The 23575-nt window shown below is 42.8% G+C and overlaps 1 protein-coding gene across 3 annotated transcripts in view; it reads left to right on the top strand.

Moving 5' to 3' along the window:
- KHDRBS3 (KH RNA binding domain containing, signal transduction associated 3) overlaps positions 1-23575 on the top strand; it is a 114511-nt gene that overhangs the window by 52489 nt on the left and 38447 nt on the right. For all 3 annotated transcript variants that reach the window (XM_028736109.2, XM_077932722.1, XM_077932721.1), the window contains exons 3-5: positions 7580-7696; positions 12673-12819; positions 16958-17097. In XM_028736109.2, coding sequence (XP_028591942.1) covers positions 7580-7696; positions 12673-12819; positions 16958-17097 — 404 coding nt within the window. The remainder of the gene's footprint in view (positions 1-7579; positions 7697-12672; positions 12820-16957; positions 17098-23575) is intronic.

Genomic DNA, 23575 nt, shown 5'->3' with positions numbered 1-23575 from the left:
CCAAATGGTAAGAGAATATGGGAGTTGGAACTTCAAAACATTTGCAGGGCATCAGGTGGGGTAGCTTGGTCTATGGTACAGATACACCCTAAGAGTTGTTAGGTCTTTAGACATGTTGTAATTGAGCCAACCCAGAAGCTTATTTCAGGTCTCCTTTGTGCCAGTTATTTCTTAGGAATATTGCTGACACCTGAAGAGATGAGTACACAAGATGACTGTTGTTCATTGTTTTAGTGTTATGTGTACTATAGCTCTCCATCATTCTTTGAAGAAGAGTCCCAGCTTCTGTAGCATCTGATGCATCCCAGTAATAAGTATCAAGTGAGCAACATGAACAGGATATCTCTATTGATATCAAAGGGAATGCAAGTTCAACAACTGCAATTAATTATGCATTGAAATCTATATTTTAGATTGTAAACACTATTCACAGGGCTGTGGTTATGTGGGAAGACTGCAAAGAGCAGCATCATTATTGCTGTGTATCTTCAAAAATGAAAAAGAAAAAGTCTTGGCTTTCCAAATTGCTTGCATCAGTAACAGAGCTGAAGTTTAATATTTCCTAATTGATATTTTGGGTCTGTATGAATGTTCTGCCTTCAGATTTATATCTTAAAGTAGCTACTTGACATTGTGATATAGATTTCTTGCATGGTTTACTGTAAATGAATAATTCCTCATTTAGGAATGCATTGAAGATTTATTTATATTGCTTTCCCTTAATAGCATACCTGGCTGTGTATTTCAGACGGCTCTATTACTGCAAAAGAAGCCTTGTAATCATTAAATCATGACAGGGTTTGAAATATATTGACCACTGTTCCATTAAACTAAAAAGCAGATCTTTATGTAAGTTAACTATGGAGCACCATTTTAAGCTATGATTGTTTTCTAATAAAATGAGGGAATTGTCGACAAGGCAATACTGATGTCTGGAGGGTTCCTCTCTCCCCCCCCCCCCCCCCGCTATGGTGCTTTTACTAATTGTTTGAGGCTACATCTACCAAAAATAAAAACCAACAACAGCTTCCCTCGCCAAATTGTCATTACTTCCCTCAAAGAATCCTGGGCATGAAGCTTGCTAATCTTGAAGTTTTGTTGGCTCCCCTGTAATTCCTAAAATTCCATGGAGAGGTCATGATAGTTAAGAGCCTGTGCAAATAGAGTAGACTGTGGGATTGGGCCATTCCCTCCCCTAACTGCTCCTTGCTCACTTACTGGGTGTGTTCTCACACCACGGTAAGGTAAAGGTAAAGGTACCCCTGCCTGTGGGTGCAAGCCCTGGTTCAGATGTAGGGGTGTAGGCTGTGGTTAATGGTTTATCATGATCATTCAGATCTTTCCCTCATCACTCCCCCTGAAGGACCAGGTGCGCAGCCTGGGAGTCATTTTGGACTCACAGCTGTCCAGGGAGGCACAGATCAATTCTGTGTCCAGGGCAGCTGTCTACCAGCTCCATCTGGTACGCAGGCTGAGACCCTACCTGCCCACAGACTGGTTCACCAGAGTGGTGCACGCTCTGGTTATCTCCCGCTTGGATTACTGCAATGCGCTCTCCGTGGGGCTACCTTTGAAACTAACTAACTAATCCAGAATGCGGCAGCTAGACTGATGACTGGGTCTGGTCGCCGGGACCATATAACACCAGTTCTAAAAGATATTCACTGGCTCCCAGTATGTTTCTGAGCACAATTCAAAGTGTTGGTGCTGACCTTTAAAGCCCTAAACAGCCTTGGCCCAGTATATCTGAAGGAACGTCTCCACCCCAAACGCTCAGCCCGGACACAGAGGTCCTCCTCCAGGGGTCTTCTCCTGGTTCTTTCACTGCAAGAAGCAAAGTTACAGGGAACCAGTAGTGGCGCCCACCCTGTGGAACACCCTCCCGTCAGTTGCCAAGGAGATAAAAGAACTACACAACTTTTAGAAGACATCTGTATCAGGGAGTTTCTAATGCTTCATGTTTTACTATGTTTTTATATATGCGGTAAGCTGCCCAGAGTGGCTGGGGAAACCCAGCCAAATGGGTGAGGTATAATAATAATAATTATTTATTAGCTCCTTATGAAAAGTGAACATGAGCAAGCAAACCACAACCCTTGGCTTGAAGTTGGATTCAAACCAGGGATCATGGTTTGTTTTGCTCCAAAAACGCTTGAAGTCTCTGCAGAACTGGCCAGACTATCAGGAAAATTAAGAGATCAGGACGAGCAGAAGTTTCAAGAAAATTGGAGTAAATATTTGATGCATATAAGAAACAATTGTAAATCTTTGAAGACACTGGTAGGGTTGGAATAACTCTTACAGTGTGTAGTTGATAATAAGATATATAGAGTATGTGATATTAGAACTTTATTTGATACTTACCAAAGAAATGGAGGGAAGTCAGAGGCATGATAGAGCCTAAGTTAAATATGTAACCTATATATGTGTAATTTATAAATGTATGTATGTGTGTTGAAAATCAATAAAAATTTAATTTGCAAAAACGCTTGAAGTCAAGGCTGGGTCTTGGCTAAACAAAGGATTTTGTTTGTTCCTGCTTGCTAGCAGGGAAGAGGAATGTGGGAGTGATTCAGGACCAATCTGCAGCCCTAATTCCTTCTTCCCTTTACCCTGTGTCAGTAGGGCATCTGGAGTTAATGTCAAAACTTCTTTAAAAAGAAGCTAGCTAGCATTGAGTGACCCTGTAGTTTCATTGGCCAAGGATTAATGTTGGACACATGCAGTACTGATGAAACAGGAAGAAGGGGAACTTGTGAGTGAGCAGGAAGGAGTTAAGGGAAGGAGCCCATGATCCTGCAAACTATTCATGATCACCTAATGGCTATGCTAGAATTACATCTGCGTCAGCCTTGCATGAGCTTAAAACTAGTTTAGGTTTATATTATAAAACTGGCTGAAAAGCAAATTCCGCGGGTCATTTTTGACACAATAAAAGTCTTTACTTCCTTACTATCCTGGCTAGCCTTTCTTACAGCTTGTTCCTACATGGTGACAATCAATTCCCCATGTCATGAAATCTCAAAAGAGGGATTCTTATGCAGCCTGGATAGCTCAGTTGGATGTGCTTCTTTACATAACAGTTGATGCTAGTTCAATGTGTTGATGGTCCGAGTTCCTCAAGAAGCTTGGATACAAGGTGACTTCCTATCGATCTTCCATAATGTTTACTGATTAGAAGAGCTTAGTAAGAACATAAAGGTCCTTCTGGATTCAACTGAAGATCCACAAAGTCTAGTGTTCCGTTTCCTGAATTGGGCATTGCCCCTCTGATTCTGGGTCTTCATTCAGCTGTCTCAGCTAATGGCCATCAAAGATCTCCCTCTTGTCACCTGTGAATTTTGTCCCATTCTTCTTGAAACGTGGCATTATCCTGTGGAAGGGTCAACAATCCATAGGGTGAATAAAATACTTTCCTTTTGTCTGTTCTGAAGAGCCATCTGATCAACTTCATTCAAATTTCAAGTATTATATAAGAAGGGGATTCCCTGGCATCAACTCTCTTCAAGCAATTGTTATTTTTATACCTTAATTATGCCAACCCAACAGTCATATCTTCTAACCTAAAAAGCTTCAAACGTTTTATCCTTTATAGGGAAGGTTCTCTAGCCCTTTGTTTTTGTTGCTCTTTTCTATATATCTTCTGGTGCTGTCATCCTCCCCTGGAGATTTATTCATTTAAAAGATTTCTTACCCAACCTTCACTGTAAGGTTCCAAGGCAGGTGACAGCAATAGAATATACAATTATGAAAACCAGCTAAAACCATTCCAATAATTAAACCCACCCTGAATGGAACAGGACATTAAGAGAGGGTGGCCAGAGCTATATATTGTATTCCAAATGCAGTCACACTGTAGATATGAAATCTGTAGAAATAAAAACCTGTTTCATTACATCTTTCACTGCTGGAACGCTGTTGGAGTCGACACTTTCATTGCTCTCTCTACTGTGCCTCAAAGATCTTCTTCGGTAGTCACAGCCAGTTTAGATAACATCATTACATCTATAAAGTTCAATTCTCCCCATCCCACTATGCATCATTTTGCACTTGTTGAACCTCATTTCTCCTCTTCTTGCACCTTCACCCACTTTGAAGACACACTTCTGGAGTCTCGCGAGACTGCTTTGGATTTCATGATTTATTTGCTGGCGTCAGAAAATTTGGCCATTCTACTACTCGCCCTTGACTTCACATTGTTTATATCATCGGCCCCAGTACAGAATCTTAGGGGGATTCCTTTGATTACCACTGTGAGAACTGTTTGTCCTTCCCTCTGTCCCTTAACCAGTTACAAACCTATGAGGCCAAGAACAGGAGCAAGAGAATAGGCACAAACAGCTTTTCTTCTTCTTTTTTAATAGTCTTCTTAAAATGGAAACTAGGGTGTGGGTGGAGAGGCTGCAGAGAATATCCTAGACCTGCAGGCAGAAGAGAGTTCTTCCATATGCATAGAGTCTTAACAGGAATGCATGTTTCTTAACATAAATGCACAGATGCATTTCTCGCCATAACGATTACTGATAACCAGACTTATATTGACACAGTTTCAAGTAAACTTTTCTGTTAAGAGGTATTGTGTCGTTCAGGTGATGTCTTGCAAATCTTTCCCCTCACTTACTGCCTGTTGGTATGTTGTGATAGGTCATGAGAATACTGTTTTGGCATCGATTTTACACCACTCTTTCTCTGTTCACACTCCATCCTGTTTCAGTTTACCTTAGTTGAGCGTTCCCCCTATTCATTAGCTGCTGATATTCATATGGGCATGGACATCTGAACCAGGGCTTGCACCAAAGGAACTGATGTCCATTAATTGCCTTGTTTTTCCTCCAACTCTAACATTCCCATTCTTTCCTAGCTGAAGCCCCATAATGGTGCATGTGAAGTTAAGATTTATTTATTTATTTATTTATTATTGGCCTTATCAAGCATCACTTTAACTTTCACAACATTGAGCCACATTTCCTATTTTAGTGCTCATGCACCCATTTCGGAGAGATCCTTTAGGAGATCTTCACGGTCCCTTTTTGTTTTTTACCCCCTTGAATAAAGTGACTCATCAGCACTGGTCCCAGTACAAGTCTCTTGCGGGAGCACTACCTGTTAATGATGCATTCTCAGAAGTCTCCATTTAGTAGTGATTCTTGTTCTTTAACCAGTTACTAATACACAAAAGGATACGTCCTCTTCTTTCGTTATCATTTTGAGTGACAGGCTTTCTGAACTACTTCTTTCAAAGTCCAAGTATATAGTGTCTACCAGGTCACCACTATCTAAATGCATTTTGATACTCTGAAAAGCAAAACAGCAAAACAACCCATCCTTCCAAAAACAACTCTTAAAATGTTGGTGAGATGGCGTTGACCTTTGCAGAAACTATGCAAATTCCTATTCATCAAGACTTGTTTTTCTATATGTTGGAGACTCCTTTTTCTTCAATACATTTTGAGCCTGTTTCAGACTGTTTACTCCCAGATGGGTATATATTTTCACGGTCTTGTCTTGAAGGATGGTTTAAAATATTCTCAGTTTGGAGGGGAAAGTCATCCAGTGTGAAGATCATGTGCTTGCTGTTACCTTATTTGGATTGCGAGAGGAGGTAAGGTGGACAGATACCACACCAGCTCAACCACCCTGTGTCAGAGGCTTATGCACTGCAAGTGCAACGCAGTATAAACTGGTTGATACTTGTCTTGGCAGTGATGACCTCCCATTTTAATAATGTTCTTTCCACGGTAATTCGGTTACCAGTTAATGTTGCTACCAACCATTGCCTGTGTCTGCAGTTAAGGGACGTTTCCCCTTAATTATGCATGCCTAAATTGGCCTGATGTGTTAAGAGAGCAGAGCTCTGTCGGTGCTAGCCTTTTTGAGCCCGCTTCCTCTAGGAAGCCTCCAGGGATTAAGTGTATAGTATCTGCAGAGATCTCTTTACTGACTTCTATTATCCACAGAGGCTTTTCCTCTTCCAATCTACTCAGATATTGAAAGGAGTTGAACTCAATCAGTCACTCTTAAAGGCTTGGTGTACAAAACGGCAGAGTAGCTTCATTGCAAGATATCTCCTAATCTTTTAAACCTGATGGAGCGCTTCCAGCAGCTGCTTGGATGTGGGGAACAATTTGAAGAGGCTAGTGCTAATCCTGTATCAGTTGTTAAGAAGTTTCAGGTCTGGATTTCTTGCCAGTGACAAAGGAGTGAGGGACTAACACAAAAGTTACCCTGGCCCCCTTCGTGGTCAAGTTATGTGCTAACCTTTAACAATCTTAAGGGAAGGAAGCAGGGAGGGCTGTGGTTAAGATTGCTTCCTTATAGTGATGGCACCAACCTCCAAAGTTTCATGCTTTGGTGTTTTGAGCATGCACACATATACCCACCCTGAGTTTTTGAATTACGCTTAGCACTGCTGCAGTTCACAGTGAGCATGTGTGCATCGATTTAGTGGGGAAATGTCATGTGGCAGAATGGGTTGGAACGAGTGCCGCAGCTTCCATTCAATTCCAATCTCCTTAAACTTAGCACACTAGTTCGAGGGTAATCGAGGCTGTTTGGGGCTGCTGTAAACACAGGTACTTCAGCCCCAATGTGAACTCTTGAAAACTGTTCTGCAAGCTTCCCTTGGAAGGAGGAAGAGCCTTCTGTGAAAGGTATTTCTTGGTTCACACTGTGGTGCCCACAGCCTGTTCCTCCCACAGCTCCTTCCGGTCCCTAGAGAAGCTTCACAAACATGCTTAATTTTTTTGTGTTTTCGTTTCTTAATTTAAAAATGTAAGAACAGGAATGCACACATTGCTTTGCCAAACAAATGCAGACGCACTTGATAGCCGCAGTGTTGGTTTCACACTTAAGGAATGAGCGTGGGAGCAAGGCTGACTGCTGAGCCAGTTTTAAGTTTACTGCTTCCTACGTTTGCCAAAGTTCAAAGCTGGAAGGAAGCCGGGTTCGCAGAGCTGGAGAAGAACATCATGGTTTGGAACCTTAACCACAAGTAGAAGGGAGCTCATGGAACTTTCCCACATCAGCTGGAGGCACCTTGCGAAAGCAAAGCCCACCTGTGAGCTGTATCAGCAGCCCTGCACGTTCCAGCTCACCAGTTCTCATGATCCCAGTTCTCATGACCCCAAGACTATGTCTGTCCAACTTCCATAGAAATCCACGAAGCAAAGGGGTGTGAATTGACTAACGCTGTCTGGATTGGGGGCTGTGGTCTTGTATGGATGCTGCTGCTTTTACGTTCCTGCATTTTTCTTCTTCTTGCCTGTGTCAACTGTACTCTTATGCAGTCTTCTCCTCTCCCAAAACTTTTTAACGCAGTTGCTGCTCAGCGTGGAATAACCACAGAAATGATGGTAGCTTTGTTTTCTGTGTCTTGTTCCTCCCCCTCCCCTTTTCTCTTTTTCCAGTGGCTCTAAAATTTACAACCCAATACCCTTCTTTATTTTGCAGAAACAGCCAAATGCTGTTTTCAGCAACATTTTTCATACCTGGCATGAATCTTAAGTCACTCTTACAGCTCCTCAGCACTGTGGGTAGTTTTTTATTGCCTTTTTTTGTTGTTGCTTATTTTGTCTTTCAGTTCAACTTTGTGGGGAAACTTTTGGGCCCACGTGGCAATTCTCTGAAGCGCTTGCAAGAAGAGACATTGACAAAAATGTCAATATTGGGAAAAGGATCCATGAGGGACAAGGCAAAGGTAAAATTGCTAGCTGAAGATCATTAGTGTGCGCTGTACTGCTGTGTGTGCCTTTCTTCACTGTTTCTAGTATAGCCTGGGGAGATTCAAAGCAAACACAAATCAAGGTGTATATTATAACCCCTCCTCTTGAGTTCTGCCTACATGCTGGTCCTCCGTCTATGGTATATATTCCTCACTTCAGAGGAAATCCCCTGTGGCAATACCTTCTTTATGGATGCAGGCAGCTGTATTGCTGGAGTATAATGGCAGGCTCATGGTGGTCTCTGAAACCAGCAGCCGCCCTCTTTACCTGATCACATCCCGCAATGAAATGGGTGGTGTGATGTCACTGTGCTGCATGCTTCCCTGTCTACTCCACTTCGAGGTCTGCCACTTGCAAAGGGGTGGAGACAGTTGCGTTGCAGTGATGCCACATCGCACACGTTGTATTAGCGAGCTTTGCCAAGGGAGTGAGTGGGGTTGGAAGAGAGGAAATGTAAGGCTGTTATTTTCAGAATGAGGCACATTACTCCTTGCTGTATCCAGGAGTGAGGAAGCCCGTAAGTTTATTCCGCGGAGTATTGGGGATAAGAGTTGGAGGGTCCACGGAGGCCGTTCTAGTCCAGCCCCCCTGCACAGTTCAAGAAATCCAGAGCTAGAGTTTGTAGCAAAATACAGGTGTCCAGCGGATGTGAAAACACCACTACTATTCCGTAGCAGAAAGTGTTAGTAGGAGAAGGGCTATAGCTTATTTCCATATGCATGTGGTCCCAGGTTCAGTCCCCAGCATCTCCAAAGTAGAAGTGGGACTGTCCTCTGTCTAAAACCTTGGGGAGCTGCTGGCTGGCTGGATCAGTGGTCTGACTCTGTATAAGGCAGCTTCCTATGTTCCTATATCATCCACTCTGTTCATTAGGAACCTATCAATCTCAGTCTCACCCACCCACTACCATTTTGTACCATAAAATGGGCATTTTTGATTTATTGTGATTGTCCTAAGACTCTCCCAGGTGTGTTGAAAGCATTTACACCCCACCCTTCAGCCAAAAGGGATCTTAAGAGTGGCTTATCAGGCTTACAGTCTACAACCAGGAGCGAAATTATGCACCATCTGTACAAGTTTGCTTAATTTGAATAATTGTTCAATGCCTTCTGAGATCTGCCTTGTTAGTGTCCATACTATGTGTCCATACTATGTGCTTGAATTCTGCACTGATTCAAATTGTAGAGGCTCTGTGCTCGCAGAAGTATATATCAGAAGTACAGTGGTACCTTGGGTTAAGAACTTAATTCATTCTGGAGGTCCTTTCTTAACCTGAATCTGTTCTTAACCTGAGGTACCACTTCAGCTAATGGGGCCTCCCACTGCCACCACACGATTTCTGTTCTCATCCTGAAGCAAAGTTCTTAACCTGAGGTACTACTTCCGGGTTAGCGGAGACTGTAACCTGAAGCGTCTGTAACCCGAGGTTACCACTGTATAGTGAATTGCCATTATGATTATTAGAGTGTGAGAGTGTCTTAAGCTCTCAATCGTGTTAAGTCCTACTACTCATTTGCTTCTCATGGAAGAGCTCCCCGTTGGATTGGTTGAAAATCCCGAGTAGAACGATGCTTGGAAAGTTCTCTCTTGTATCTATTACTGGTTTGCCACAAATATAGAACTGGATGTCTAAATCCCACTTCATTGGCTGGACATTTCAAATAGACATTTCAAATTTCAAATACAATGTTTTTCAGGGATTGTTATGCTTACCCTTCATATGAATAAGCCAAGTGTCTTTGCAGAAAACAAACAAACAAAACCACTCTTTTTTCAATTTACTTGGCCTATGCACATTACCAAGACTTTATTATCTTTTTAATGTGCAGTTTTGTTTTGAATTCTGAGTGTTGCTTTCAGATAATATTGGGACATGCAGGATCGTTCACTAGACTTATCTTTTTCCACTGCTTTGTTTAGTCTTAAATTATTCAGGAGATCGGAGCTTGTACAGCTTCCCAAGGGAGATTATTAGAGTCTAACGGATCTCACCGTTAAGAAGGATTTTGTGATAGCTGCCTTAGATTTCTCAATTTTAAATTTCTTCTCGCTGGCCTTACCCCTTCTGCCTCCGGACGTCCTTAAATTACTCATAAGCAAAGAATTATCTTCATCTTTCAAAAGCTTACGTCATTATATGCAAGCAAGACAACCTGCTGCTAAAACTGTTGAATACAAATATTAAGCCTGAAGACTTTCCAACTTTATGCTGTAAACAGGAGTGGGGAGCAGCCAAAAAAAGGGTAATATTGAGGGAGGCTTTCATTTATATATGTTTTGCTATTCCTTTTATTACCAGCTTTGACAAGTTTCAGACAGCTAATTATGGCGTGTTAATTCCCCCTGCTCTGAATTTGCTAATCAACTAATCAGATTGCTTTGCTTTTCCATCCAATTTAGGCAGCCTGAATGCTCTAAATTTTACAACAAAAAGATTAGTGGCAATAAGCTGGTGCTGATTGTCATTTCTAAGTAACTCATAATTACGACACACCGAGAGCAAACACAAGAGCTTTTTAAAAGTCAGTCAGTCAAAACTTCTATTTGTGGACCTATTCAAAGTGAAAGATGCCAGCTCAAGAGTATTTTTAACACTTGCTAAATAGAACAAGGGATACTGTTATGATACCTTAACATGGCACAGACAAACATGCCATTTCTTTGTAAGTTGGAGAGCCACAGCGCATAGTGAAATATGCTCTGCTTAGTATGTCTGGAGTTGTACATGGTTTTTATGTGCGGGGCTGCCAGCCTTGACCCCACTCTGAAACAGTGTTCAAGACCCGTTTCCCACTTCCCTCAGTTTTATTTCTTAAAATCTACATCCATTTTTGTTGGTGTTGAAATGAAAAATCTACAGGCAGTATGTTACGACGTTCCCAGTAAAGAAATAAACGCTATTGTTGTCTTACCTTGTTCTGACCCAGTGTTTCCCAAACTTGGGTCTCCAGCTGCTTTTGGACTACAATTCCCATCATCCATGACCCAACTGGTCTTGCTAGCTAGGGATGATGGGAGTTGTAGTCCAAAAACGGCTGGAGACCCAAGTTTGGGAAACACTGTTCTGACCCATGGGTGCAGCAAGAGATTGTAAAAAGATGGACCAGCCCATCTAACTGCAGTTATCTGATAGTGATTTCTAGGGCCACGGGAGCATTTTCCCCCTGGTTCTGAGTTTGCTTATTTTGCCTCTTTCCCCTTGCGTAAAAGTGTGGAACAGACAGGGACATAGGGACCCTAACAGACTTAATCTTGCCGCCACCACCCTTTCAGTTCTCCATGGTTCACCTTTTGCTTAACCAGTATGGATTCTGAGGCTCAGGGGCATCTACAAAGCATCTGTGCATCTCCGTTGCCAAGCAACAGAGGCAAGAAAGATGAAGCGGAGCGGAAGTAAAAGTACTTGGCAAAATGGAAAGCGGAAGAAAAAAGTTGGAGCAGAATGAAAGGCGCTGGGTGGGGAGTCATCGGCAGCCCAGGAGGAAAATAGGAAAAAGACTTCCCCAGAGCTGCCAGCTTCTGTTTTTTTAAGCTCCGTTCCTTGTGGATGAAGGATGGTGGTAAAGCCTGTATTTCATTCTAGTTGAACTGCCAGAAGAGTAAGATGCTTGGCTGGTTGGCAACTTTATTGGGCGGCAGCAGGGCAGAAGAGAAATACCGTTTAACTTTTTGGGTTGAGTAAATTAAATTGAGTAAATTAAAAATACTGTACTTCTTTTCTAGGAAGCTTCCATCAAAACAAAATATAGTTTTAATTTTATTGGTTCAGCATGTGGTTGGCTACCATCTAACATACTTCTAGAGGTGTGTGATGAAGGGTTAATGGCTGGCCGAGCGCATTGAGAGGCGTGGATTTCTTTTCCAGGATACAAATTTTCCCTTAATTCTACACAGTGTGAGAGAGTCCATGTCTGATCACTGATTGGGGTTGGATGACTTTAATCTACTATTGTTTTTCAGTGCCTTAGGGGTTTTGCACATATGACATGGAAGTGATGACCATACCTGTATTGTATGGGAGTTGTAGTCCAACAACATCTGGGGACCCACAGGTTGAGAACCGCTGGTCTAAACCCTAATCCTTGGTTGCTTCTGGAGTGTATCGATTCCATTTGTTCTGCTTGTTTTGTTTTATGTACCACCCCCTACCTTTCAGAGCTGGGATGGCTAATAAGCTATATCCCTCCAGATGGAGGTGAACTACATCTTCCATCACCTCTGATTATTTGCCATGCTGGCTGGGACTGGTGGGAGTTGGAAGGCCAGCAGCTTTCTTGAGGGCCACAACTTATCCATCATTGATTTAGACTAGAGGAGGCCTTCATAAGTCAGCTTGCATTAATATGGGGAAAAACAAACAATACAGCTTTAGAAAAATCCAGTAACTCACATATGCACATAATTTAAGTTGGCTTTTGCTAACCCCGTGCTCCTTCAGAAGCTTTGGGCTACAACTGTCATCAGCTGTAGCCAGCGCAACCATGCTGACTGCGGCTGATTGGCATTGCAGTCCAGAACATTGGGAGGGTACCAGGTTGGCAAAGTTAGTCTAATGTTGTTGTTGTTTTTTCTCATTGAGTTGGATTGTAAGCAGTTAATATAGTTCCCAAACAAGGGAATCCTCACGCTGACCCATTGTCCTTGTATTTAATCAAAGCCTTCCACCTTGTCAAATAGTTATTTTCCAAGAAAACTGCTTGGAGGTAGGGAAACCCACAGTTGATGTAATAGATACAGTAGTTCAATGTATACTCATTAATGATTTTCATTGGCCAGCTTGAGCAAATAAATGCAGGATTCCGCTTGTTCGGGGCCTGTTGTTTTGCTTTAGAGATCAAGGAGGTTGCTCGATATTGTCTTGAAAATGGAAACCATTAATGAAAGGTTTGCTCTCTTTTTGCTTTCTTTCCCCCGTACGATGAGTTTATATGTAACTTTTCTGTATTCCCAGGAAGAAGAGTTGAGAAAAAGCGGAGAAGCAAAATACTTCCACCTAAACGATGACCTGCATGTGTTAATTGAAGTGTTTGCCCCACCCGCAGAAGCATATGCCAGAATGGGGCATGCGCTGGAAGAAATCAAGAAGTTCCTCATTCCCGTTAGTACATATTGGAACCTCTTTTATGTCAATATTTACTGCACATGAAGAATCACCTTAGCTTTCCTGAATTTTTCCTCCCCAACCCACCCCATAAAATTTTCTGGTTGGAATGTAAATTTCAATTTGAAGGACTCCCTTGGCCAAAACTTTGGTGAACATCTTGGACGTCGTATTTCCGCTAGACACTCCTGGTAGAGACATGATTTCCTTCCATTACAATAGCATAGCAATGTTTTCCCCACCAAACCTACAAAGCCCTAAGCTGTCACCAGGAAGAATTCAGGCATGTGTGTTGTGCACCATCTGCTCATGGCTAGAAACATACTAGAGCTGTTCTGCCATCATGGAAGACTAAGAGTAGAAGATACTGCCCTGTGCAAAATCAAAAGCATCCCTTGAAATTTCTGCACGTGCTACTGTTTTCTTTTCAGTAGACAATGTGCCTCATCCCATTGCAGTTTTGGGGGACATCTACGTGTCACAGTGCTCCATCTATGTCCCTGTCTGTTCAATGATGGAACATACTAGTGTGGGTTCCGTGGATTGTGGTTAATAATGTCTACCCACATTGGGTGGAATTTCCTGCTCATACAAAGCTCATACAAAGCTTGCACCAGGACTTTAGCATCAATTCGTCAGCTTCCAGATAAGAAATTTATTTGCTACTTAGTAGTGTTTCCTGCTTAGGGGACGCGGGTGGCGTTGTGGGTAAAAGCCTCAGCGCCTAGGGCTTGCCGATCGAAAGGTTGGTGGTTCGAATCCCTGCGGCGGGGTGCGCTCCCGTTGTTCGGTCCCAGCGCCTGCCAACCTAGCAGTTCGAAAGCACCCCCGGGTGCAAGTAGATAAATAGGGACCGCTTACTAGCGGGAAGGTAAACGGCGTTTCCGTGTGCGGCTCTGGCTTGCCAGAGCAGCGATGTCACGCTGGCCACGTGACCCGGAAGTGTCTCCGGACAGCGCTGGCCCCCGGCCTCTTGAGTGAGATGGGCGCACAACCCTAGAGTCTGTCAAGACTGGCCCGTACGGGCAGGGGTACCTTAGTGTTTCCTGCCAGGCTTAGTCTTGTTGGAGCTACCCACTTTGTTGGAATAGGATTTCTGTTTTACCAGACTTTGTCTTTCTGATTTTGAAATGATTGATAGGTTAACCAGTTTTTCATTAGGAAGTTCCTGTAAGCTGTCATGATGATGATGCTAATAATAATAATAAATAATTTTATTATTTATACCCCACCCATCTGGCTGGGTTTCCCCAGCTACTCTTGGCTGTTCTCAACAAAATACTAAAAATACATTAAAATGATGGTTTGGGAAAGCAGACTAGAACTTTTTTTAATGAATCTGAGCAAACCTGCTACCAAACATGGACTAGCTGTAGCCCCAAGCCTCAACTTAAAGAAAATTCACAGAAATTTTGCGCATTGGGTATTTGTTACGTGGCATCCTTAAGAGCTTTGTTCCCCTTTAAAATTCATACTCCTGGGTACTATTGGGCAATGCTTATTAATAGCCAACATGCGTGCATCAGTATATTTTGGCAAGCAATAGCTGTGCTTCAGTACTTGGTGTTGTATTAATGCAATTAGTGTGTTGTGGTTTGTGTCTGTGATATATGAGTGTCTACTTCGAGCCATTTTAACACCTGGTGAACATAGCTAAGAGCTTATGATGGGATTGGCACAATTATTATCGCTCCCCCAATGCATTCAGTGAATACTGTATTGAAGGTGTGAAAATGCTTTTGTTTTGTTTTTTAAATTATTATTAGACCAGGATGCGCTGATGAAGTTGTTCATAGGAGATTTGTGTTAGGTCGTGAACCCATCACCAGAATTTCTGGTAATTATCTGTGTAGAGCCTTCAGCTGCAGTTCAGATATTCCATTTGGTAGCAAGTAAAGAGGAGGTTCGCACAGACCTGCGTTTGCTCATTTTTTATTTAAAAATGCACAGTAAACAATGTGTATGCAGCCATACATAGGAAACTAGGGAGATTATTTTAGATCTCTGCATTGCCTTCTCTCTCAGCTTCACCCAATAGTCTTAGAAGACATTTGTTTTAAGAAGAAGGAAAAAAATCCAGTCTGTTCCAGTTGTTTGGTTAATGAACTGTTTAAAACCCTAAATTCTGCCAGGATTACTAGCATTCCGAATAAATCTCTTCAGTGGGAAAGGAAACCCACACAGAGCAAGGTTTGGAGTAAGATGAAAGGAGCTATATTGGACTCTGTCATCCCTGTTACTCCTTCACACAGCGCTATCTAACTCAATTATAGAATCCCCTGGAATAGAAATTGAACTCTGAAGTGCTAACATTAGCTCGCTTATCTTTTTTTGTGTGTCCTGGGCAAGGAAGAGTGTGTCCTCTTTGAACATGGAGGAGTGCTCATTGCTTTGAAGTCCTCCATACGGTTGAGAGGAATCCTGTGAACTATGAAATAACTTTGTTTTGGATTTTGTAATACTCTTTGAAAAGGGAACTCTGTGGAGAGTAGGGAAGTTTACTGCCAGAATCTTATTTATGACTTAGAGCTCCTGGCTGGGAGTCTTTTCAGTATTGGGTATTTTTAAGTCAAACCACTCTCAAACTGACAGTTCAGAGGAATATGAGTAAGGAATTCAGGCAGGTTATCCATCTAGAAATAGTTATAGTGATAATAATAATAGTAGTAGTAGTAGTAATAATAATAATTAACCTTATGCTAAACATGACTACTACCATATTATATCTTCTTTTGGGTAGATTTGTGCTACAGTTTGGGACTTCTTTTAGGGACGCGGGTGGCGCTGTGGGTAAAAGCCTCAGCGCCTAGGGCTTGCCGATCGAAAGGTCGGCAGTTTGAATCCCCACGGCAGAGTGCGCTCCCATTGCTCGGTCCCAGCGCCTGCCAACCTAGCAGTTCGAAAGCACCCCCGGGTGCAAGTAGATAAATAGGGACCGCTTACTGGTGGGACGGTAAACAGCGTTTCCATGTGCTGCACTGGCTCGCCAGATGCAGCTTTGTCACGCTGGCCACGTGACCTGGAAGTGTCTCCGGACAGCGCTGGCCCCCGGCCTCTTAAGTGAGATGGGCGCACAACCCTAGAGTCTGTCAAGACTGGCCCGTACGGGCAGGGGTACCTTTGGGACTTCTTTTAACTTGGTCTGCATATGTGCATGTTTAATTTGTAAATCCGTTGATGCATAGACATTATGTCAAACCCATAGATTCATGAGGGTTCCAGATTTTGTTGACATCACTGTGCTTTTCCTCATAGAAGGCTATTTTTTCTTGGGGGGTGTTTCTGTGTAGGGGTATTGGAATTAACGATTCCATCAATAGTCTTGTCAATGATGACAAGTAATTGGAAAATCAATCCATTGGTAGAAGCAGTAAAAGGGTAAAGGGGACCCCTGACCATTAGGTCCAGTCGTGGCCGACTCAGGGGTTGTGGCGCTCATCTCGCTTTACTGGCCAAGGGAGCCAACGTACAGCTTCCGGGTCATGTGGCCAGCATGACTAAGCCACTTCTGGCGAACCAGAGCAACTCACAGAAATGCCGTTTACCTTCCCACACGAGCGGTACCTATTTATCTACTTGCACTTTGATGTGCTTTTGAACTGCTAGGTTGGCAGGAGCAGGGACCGAGCAACAGGAGCTCACCCCGTCGCGGGGATTCGAACCGCCGACCTTCTGATCGGCTAGTCCTAGGCTCTGTGGTTTAACCACTTCTGCAAAAAAGGAGAAACCCGTCTCTGTCACACCTTGCCTGTGAATTCTCAAAGGCATGTAGAAAATACAATGTTGTGCTGGATAGACTTTGATTTGATTCATCAAGACATTTCTTATGTTCTTGACACTTGCCTCAGCTCCCTGACCAAGATTCAAGAGAAGATAGTGCGTCTCAATCTTGGCATCAGTTTAATAAGGCCAGAGATAAAATAATTTAAGTGACTTCTTGCATCCTACGAGGAATGTATTTCAAACTTTCCCATTAAATCAGCTCAGTAAAAGTAAGTCTGTGCCAGTCCTGTGCCCCTGTCTTTAAGACTGTGTATGGAAAATTTGTAGCAGGAATAAATCTAAAATGTCTTAGGTATGTGGTATAAGTATCTGCAGACATGACTGAATACCGTATTTCTTCTTTCCTGTCTAGGACTACAATGATGAAATCAGACAGGCACAATTACAGGAATTAACTTATTTGAATGGTGGCTCAGAAAATGCAGACGTTCCAGTAGTTCGTGGAAAGCCTCCTTTGCGGGCACGGGGAGTGCCAGCTCCAGCATTGGCAAGGTAGCGGGTGTTTAATTTCTGCACCTTTTTGCTTCTGCAGAGATGCTTAAGCAACTCCATTTTTCAAGTCTCCTCATGCCACTCACTCAAGCCACACTTCCAGGCATATTTATATTCTTGCAGATGGGGAACTGTGGCTGTGTGACCTTGTCTTTAATGCATTGCCACTTGGTGTGTTTGGGGTAGATGCAGGCTTGAACCCAGGTAAACCCATAAGTCATCAGTTTCTGTATTTGTTTAAAGAAACAATTAAAAATTGTCTTTTTTAAAAAAAAGTCAGTAGTAACCAACATGGGGATCTTCCTGAATTCGCATCATCCAAAAACTCTTGGAAGACACGAGGTTGCCTGCCCCTGCCCTACACGTTTAGCCACATGCGTGAAACCATTATCTGTGCGACTCTACAGCCTCTCTGTAAGGCTTTTGCAGAAAGAAACCAGGTTTGCTGGTTGATATATACAGTGGTACCTCGCAAGATGAATGCCTCGCAAGACGGAAAACTCGCAAGACGAAAGGGTTTTTGGTTTTTTGAGTTGCTTCGCAAGACGAAGTTCCCTATGGGCTTGCTTCGCAAGACGGAAACGTCTTGCAAGTTTGTTTCCTTTTTCTTAAAACCGTTAATACAGTCGCGACTTGACTTCGAGGAGCAACTCATAGCACGCGGTGTGGTAGCCTTTTTTGAGGTTTTTGAAGACTTTGGTGATTTTTGAAGCTTTTCCAAAACTTTTCCGAAACCGTGCTTCGCAAGACGAAAAAATCGCAAGACGAAAAAACTCGCGGAACAAATTAATTTCGTCTTGCGAGTCACCACTGTACTAGAAAAAAGCATGAAATGAATGGGGTCATACCTTCCCTACAAAGTGTTTTCCTCTTTACCAGCACTTTGAGTGTGTTAATTTTGGGAGGAAGTGCCAGCTGTGGGGGGTGATGGGGGGGGGGATGGACAGTTCTCACAATGGAGGAATGTAAGAAGTAGAGTCTTCCAAAGATCTGCATTGGGACCTGTGCTCTTCCTGTTCGTAAATGATTTAGAGCAGGGTTTCCCAAACTTGGGTCTCCAGCTGTTTTTGGACTACAATTCCCATCATCCCTGGCCACTGGTCCAGCAAGCGAGGGATGATGGGAGTTGCAGTCCAAAAACAGCTGGAGAGAGACCTGAGTTTGGTAAACTCTGATCTGGAGTTAGAGATGAGCGCTGAGATGCCCATGTTTGCAGATATCTCTAAATTATTCAGGGTGGTAAATACAAAAAGAGAGCGGAAGAGCTCTGAAAGGATTTATCCAAAGTGGCGAATGAGGATTAAAATTGCAAATGTCATTGGTTTGTGAGTGGTGCAGGGAGGGAAGGAATTACTGATTTCACATATGCATTGATCTTTGATTTTTTATTTTATTGTTATTCACGTTTTATACCACATTTTATGCTGTTTTTTTGTAGCATCAATTAAGTGCTTTAAATTTGTTGTTAGCAGCCCTGAGCCCGGTTTTCTGAACTGGGAAGGGCAGGGTATAAATAAAAATTTATTATTATTTATTTTATTATTATGGAAGTGAGTCTGGGCTGGTGGTGACTGACTCTCTGAAGGAGATTTGGGATTTGTGGTGGAAATATCAAGCCAGGTTGCAACAGCTGTGAGAAATGCAAACTTTGTGCTAGGAATCATTAGGAAAGGGATTGTAAAAGAAACTACCTGGGTCACAATGCCTGTATACAAATCTGTGGGGCAACTATACTTGGAATCTTGTGTTTGTCCAGTTCTTCTTGTTGCATTCCAAAAAGGATACTGCAGAGCTGGTAAAACGTGCAGGAAAGGGCAGCCGGAATAACCGGAGCAATATCTTTTACAACAAAAGGTTGCAACTATGTTTGGGGCTCTCTAGTTTAGAGGGAAAGGACACAATATGGGTGTACAGAAAATGGAGGTAGAGAAGCCCCCCAGTGATACTTGGAACAACGTCAGATGGCACACAGATAAACGGTGAAATTCGCTCTCATAAAATATAGCTATGGTTGCCAACTTAGATCCCTTTCAAGCAGGATTGGACAAATTCATTGGGGATCAGGGGATTAGTGGCTACTGGTCCTGATTCTTTATGCTGCCTTCAGGACAAGAGACATTGTGCTCCTGAATACTGTATTGTTTGCTGGAGCAGCAGTGAGAACATGCTCTCGTTCTGCTTGTGTTCTTGTTGACCCCATACGAAAGGGACATCTGGTTTGACCACGTAGGAAAGAGAATGCTGGACTTAGGCCTTTCATCTGACCCATTTTCATGCCCTTCCATGGACTGTAATCCCACGTGAATTAGGGATGCCTAGACCCCTTGATTTAAGCATGCTTCTTTGAAAGTGGCCAATTGGTACAGCACACGATGCCAAAAAAGGCTGCCCAAAGTAACATTCTGTATAGGCAGATTCTTTAAATCAACTCCTTCACAAGCTGGAAAAGCAGGCCGGCTTTTTCGGTCTGTCTTCTCCTCCTGGTGTACTGTCAGCATCTTGTCATGCTCTGTGACTGCCCTAGTTTACCATTCAGTATGGCCCATCTGGTGTGGACGTCACTCGTTGGAACATGAGGTTTTAGCTGAAATCATCCCAGTTCCAATCTTAGCTTTGCCACAAACTTTTTAAAATGTCCTTAGGAAACTCAGTGTCTCTTTCCATCTATGACATGGGGGATAATGTTAACCTGCTGATGTAGGTTGCTGCCCAACTCCCATGGGATTCTGAGTCCCCTAAATCCATGATCGGTCAGAGAAAAATGGATGGAGACTGGAAAGCAAGAAAGATGTTTATTTTTCTGTTGCAACAGAGTTCCTTCCCCTACTTCCAAGGAGGGAGAGACCCTGAACAAAAGTGTGCAGGAACTTTTAAAGACTTTGGACATTGCCCAACCCCCTTAGCCGAAGACCACCCCAAAGCCATTATACAAGCATCATAGGAGGTGGTGCACAGCAGAAATCCTGTCTGCCAGGATACCCTGATAATGATTGCATTACTTGGGCAGCCTGGCCATTCTTTTGTGATGGTTAATACTTTAGCTCCTGAATCCAGGTCACAGGCTCACCCTATTCATACACAAATACGCCTTTAAGACAGGATTTGTAATGGAAAAGACAATGGGAAGGTTTTCTCTATTTGCCTCCCATTCTGCAGAGGAATATTTGAGGTCATTGGGTGAGTCAAAATGGCTTCAGGTTTGCTCTCCTGTACTATTTCAGACACATGGTTTATATATTTAGATATGTGTGCATTTATGAATATTTATTCTATATTTGACACCTTACAATGCTTATAACACCTACCATACAAGGTTGCTCTAGAGATTATATATATATATGTGTGTGTGTGTGTGTGCGCGCGCGCGCGCGCGCACGCGCACTATATCTTGCATTGAGGGCATTTAGGCTTTCTTCATTAAATGAATGTCAGGGTTGTCAAAATGGTTGATGCTGGACTAGACCAGATGATTCTTTGCCTGGTGTAGTAGGGTTGTTGTTTTTTTTGCACATGTGCTTCTGCAAGAGGAAGAAATTTTGAAATTCAATATGCGCAGACGTGTGTGTATGTGCATGTGTGTGTTCAAAATGCCTTACTGGAGAAGGAAAACCAATTTTATTTTAACACCATCTCTGTTTAAATTGCTAATCAGAAATGGCTCTCTGAAACAAAAGATTGCAGCTTTCCCTGATGCATTTCATCATGCAAAACACACGTCAGTCACCATGCATGCAGCTCTTGGTTTTTCCTTTATTGGAACTTCTTATGCTGAACTCTCTACCTTTTCTTACCCCCACCCCAGCTTCCCAGCAAGAACCCAGAAACAGACTATAGCCTCACTGTTTATGCAGAGGTTTGCATGATGAAATAAAGTGGGAAGGGCTGCAATTGGGCATTTGAGATTAGAAGTGTTGTCAACACCTGTTGAGAATGCAGGGATCTCTCTGCACTGTGTGTCTGTTTATATCTACTCCTCGTCTCCGAGATACTTCTCTGCTAACTTGTTTAGAACTCTTGGCAGATGTAATGCTTCTCTCCTAATGATGGCTACGTAATCGGGAGCACCATTAAGCCTCTTCACACAGCATGTTCTGCCCGTCTTTCAGTTTCACACTTATTGTTAATTAGCATTACATCACACAAGCAGTTTCTATCTATCTATATATCTATATTAGTTTTTTTGACATATCATTTCCAACAGTCATACAACATAACTTCTTATCTTATACAATATTTTGACTTCCGTCAACACCTCTGATGATTTTCCGTTCTTATCACTTATTCTGCATTTCTTAAGTTCCCTATTACTCTTAATTATCATTAACTAATAATTCTCATCGTAGTCTTGTAATATTTCAAATAGTCATCCTTACAAAACTTCTTGCAATCCTACTAGCGTAATCTGTTCATTACTATTACTTTTCAAATAGTTCATATATTTACTCCAGTCTTCTAAGAATCTCTGGTCCCGCAGGTTTCGAATCCTTCCTGTTAATTTATCTAATTCTGCATAGTCCATCAATTTCGTCCTCCATTCTTCTTTTGTCGGTAGTTCTTCTTGCTTCCATGATCACACAAGCAGTTTCGCTAACCATAGTCGGCGTCAAGTCGCGATTTGCAACCATATTCATAACCTTATACAGCAGCAACACACGCATTAGCTGTTTCTGTAAGAAGACAGGAAGCACTCTGCTGGTTTTGATCAAATGCTCATCTAGTCTAGCATCCTTGTCTGTCAGATGCCTATGAAACAACCACGAGCAGCCCTCATTCAGCAGTAGAGCATCTGCTTTGCAAAAGGAAAGTCTCTGGTCCTATCTCCAGTTAGATAAGGTTGGGAATGTCTCCAGTCTGCTGCCAGTCAGTGCAGACAGTACTGAGCCTCCTGGACCAATGGTTTGACTCAATACATTCCTTTGAGCACAATAGCACTTCCTTGCTTGTGATCCCTAGAAACTGGCAGTTAAAGGTATACTGAATCCCTGAGAACATAAGTGTGTCCATTATGGTGCATGATTTTTGTTTGATTTTGTGGTGTGTGTGTGTGTGTGTGTACATACATAGCATGCTCACCTTGAAAAGCGTATTGTCTGTTTGCAAAGGCTTAACAGCTGTTTAATGGGACGGGTGGCGCTGTGGGTTAAACCACAGAGCCTAGGACTTGCCAATCAGAAGGTCGGCAGTTCGAATCCCCGCGACGGGGTGAGCTCCCGTTGCTCGGTCCCTGCTCCTGCCAACCTAGCAGTTCGAAAGCACGTCAAAGTGCAAGTAGATATATAGGTACCGCTCCGGCAGGAAGGTAAACAGCGTTTCCGTGCGCTGCTCTGGTTCACCAGAAGCGGATTAGTCATGCTGGCCACATGACCCAGAAGCTGTACGGCGGCTCCCTCGGCCAATAAAGCGAGATGAGCACCGCAACCCCAGAGTCGGTCACGACTGGACCTAATGGTCAGGGGTCCCTTTACCTTTAACAGCTGTTTACGAGGTGAGAGTTATAATGACTGTTTTGGAGCACAATTAACACCGTTGCCAAAATGGTAGAGAAAACTACATTTTAGGGCCAGGAACAGAGCGAAGGGAGCGGGTATCTTCCATTTGTTAAATTTGAGGAAAACGTGGACTTAAAACATGGCCATCAAAAGTGTTAAAACATACTTCCCTCCCCATCAAACACACACCTTCCCTTAGATAAAATAAATGTTCTCTTAATACTTCAGCTGTCTTTGCAACCTTGGGGGGGGGCGGTATGTGAGGAAACTTAATTATTTTTTCTGGTGCTTTAACAAATTAGAATTTGTAAGATCTTTTAAATTTAGTGTAAGAAATGTGTGGCAGATAATCTCTCTTCACAAGTTTCTATTATTGGTTTTAATTGCTCTTCAACTTTTGGTACATTTTGAAATTTGGGTTATATGCCCAGGCTCATTGTTCATGGCTGCATCTATACAGTGGTACCTCAGGTTAAGTACTTAATTCATTCCGGAGGTCTGTTCTTAACCTGAAACTGTTCTTAACCTGAAGCACCACTTTAGCTAATGGGGCCTTGCTGCTGCCGCGCCGCCAGAGCACGATTTCTGTTCTCATCCTGAAGCAAAGTTCTTATCCCGAGGTACTATTTCTGGGTTAGCGGAGTCTGTAACCTGATGCGTATGTAACCTGAAGCGTATGTAACCCGAGGTACCACTGTATATGCTTTCCCAGATAGCGTAGTTATATTGAGGAGAGCTTTGCTGCATTTTAGCAGTGGGGATGTGAATGGAGGTGGACACAATTCTTTAATAGGTCTAAGTTTTATTAGCACAGGTGCTGCGTTGGGGTGTGTGTGTGAGAAACACCATAAATTCCCAGAGGAATGAGGAATATTTGAGGAACCCTTGTCCAACATCTTGGGTGACGGGGATTTTTCCAGCACTTGCAAGTGTTTTGAGTTTGGCAGAACCCTTCGTTGGGTATGATGAATAGATGTACTTGCTACTTG

This window comes from Podarcis muralis, chromosome 8 (genome assembly GCF_964188315.1).
Source record: "Podarcis muralis chromosome 8, rPodMur119.hap1.1, whole genome shotgun sequence".
NCBI classification, from domain to species: Eukaryota; Metazoa; Chordata; class Lepidosauria; order Squamata; family Lacertidae; genus Podarcis; species Podarcis muralis.
Note: the sequence above shows the minus strand (reverse complement) of the source record. Positions and strands in the feature narration are given on the sequence as shown.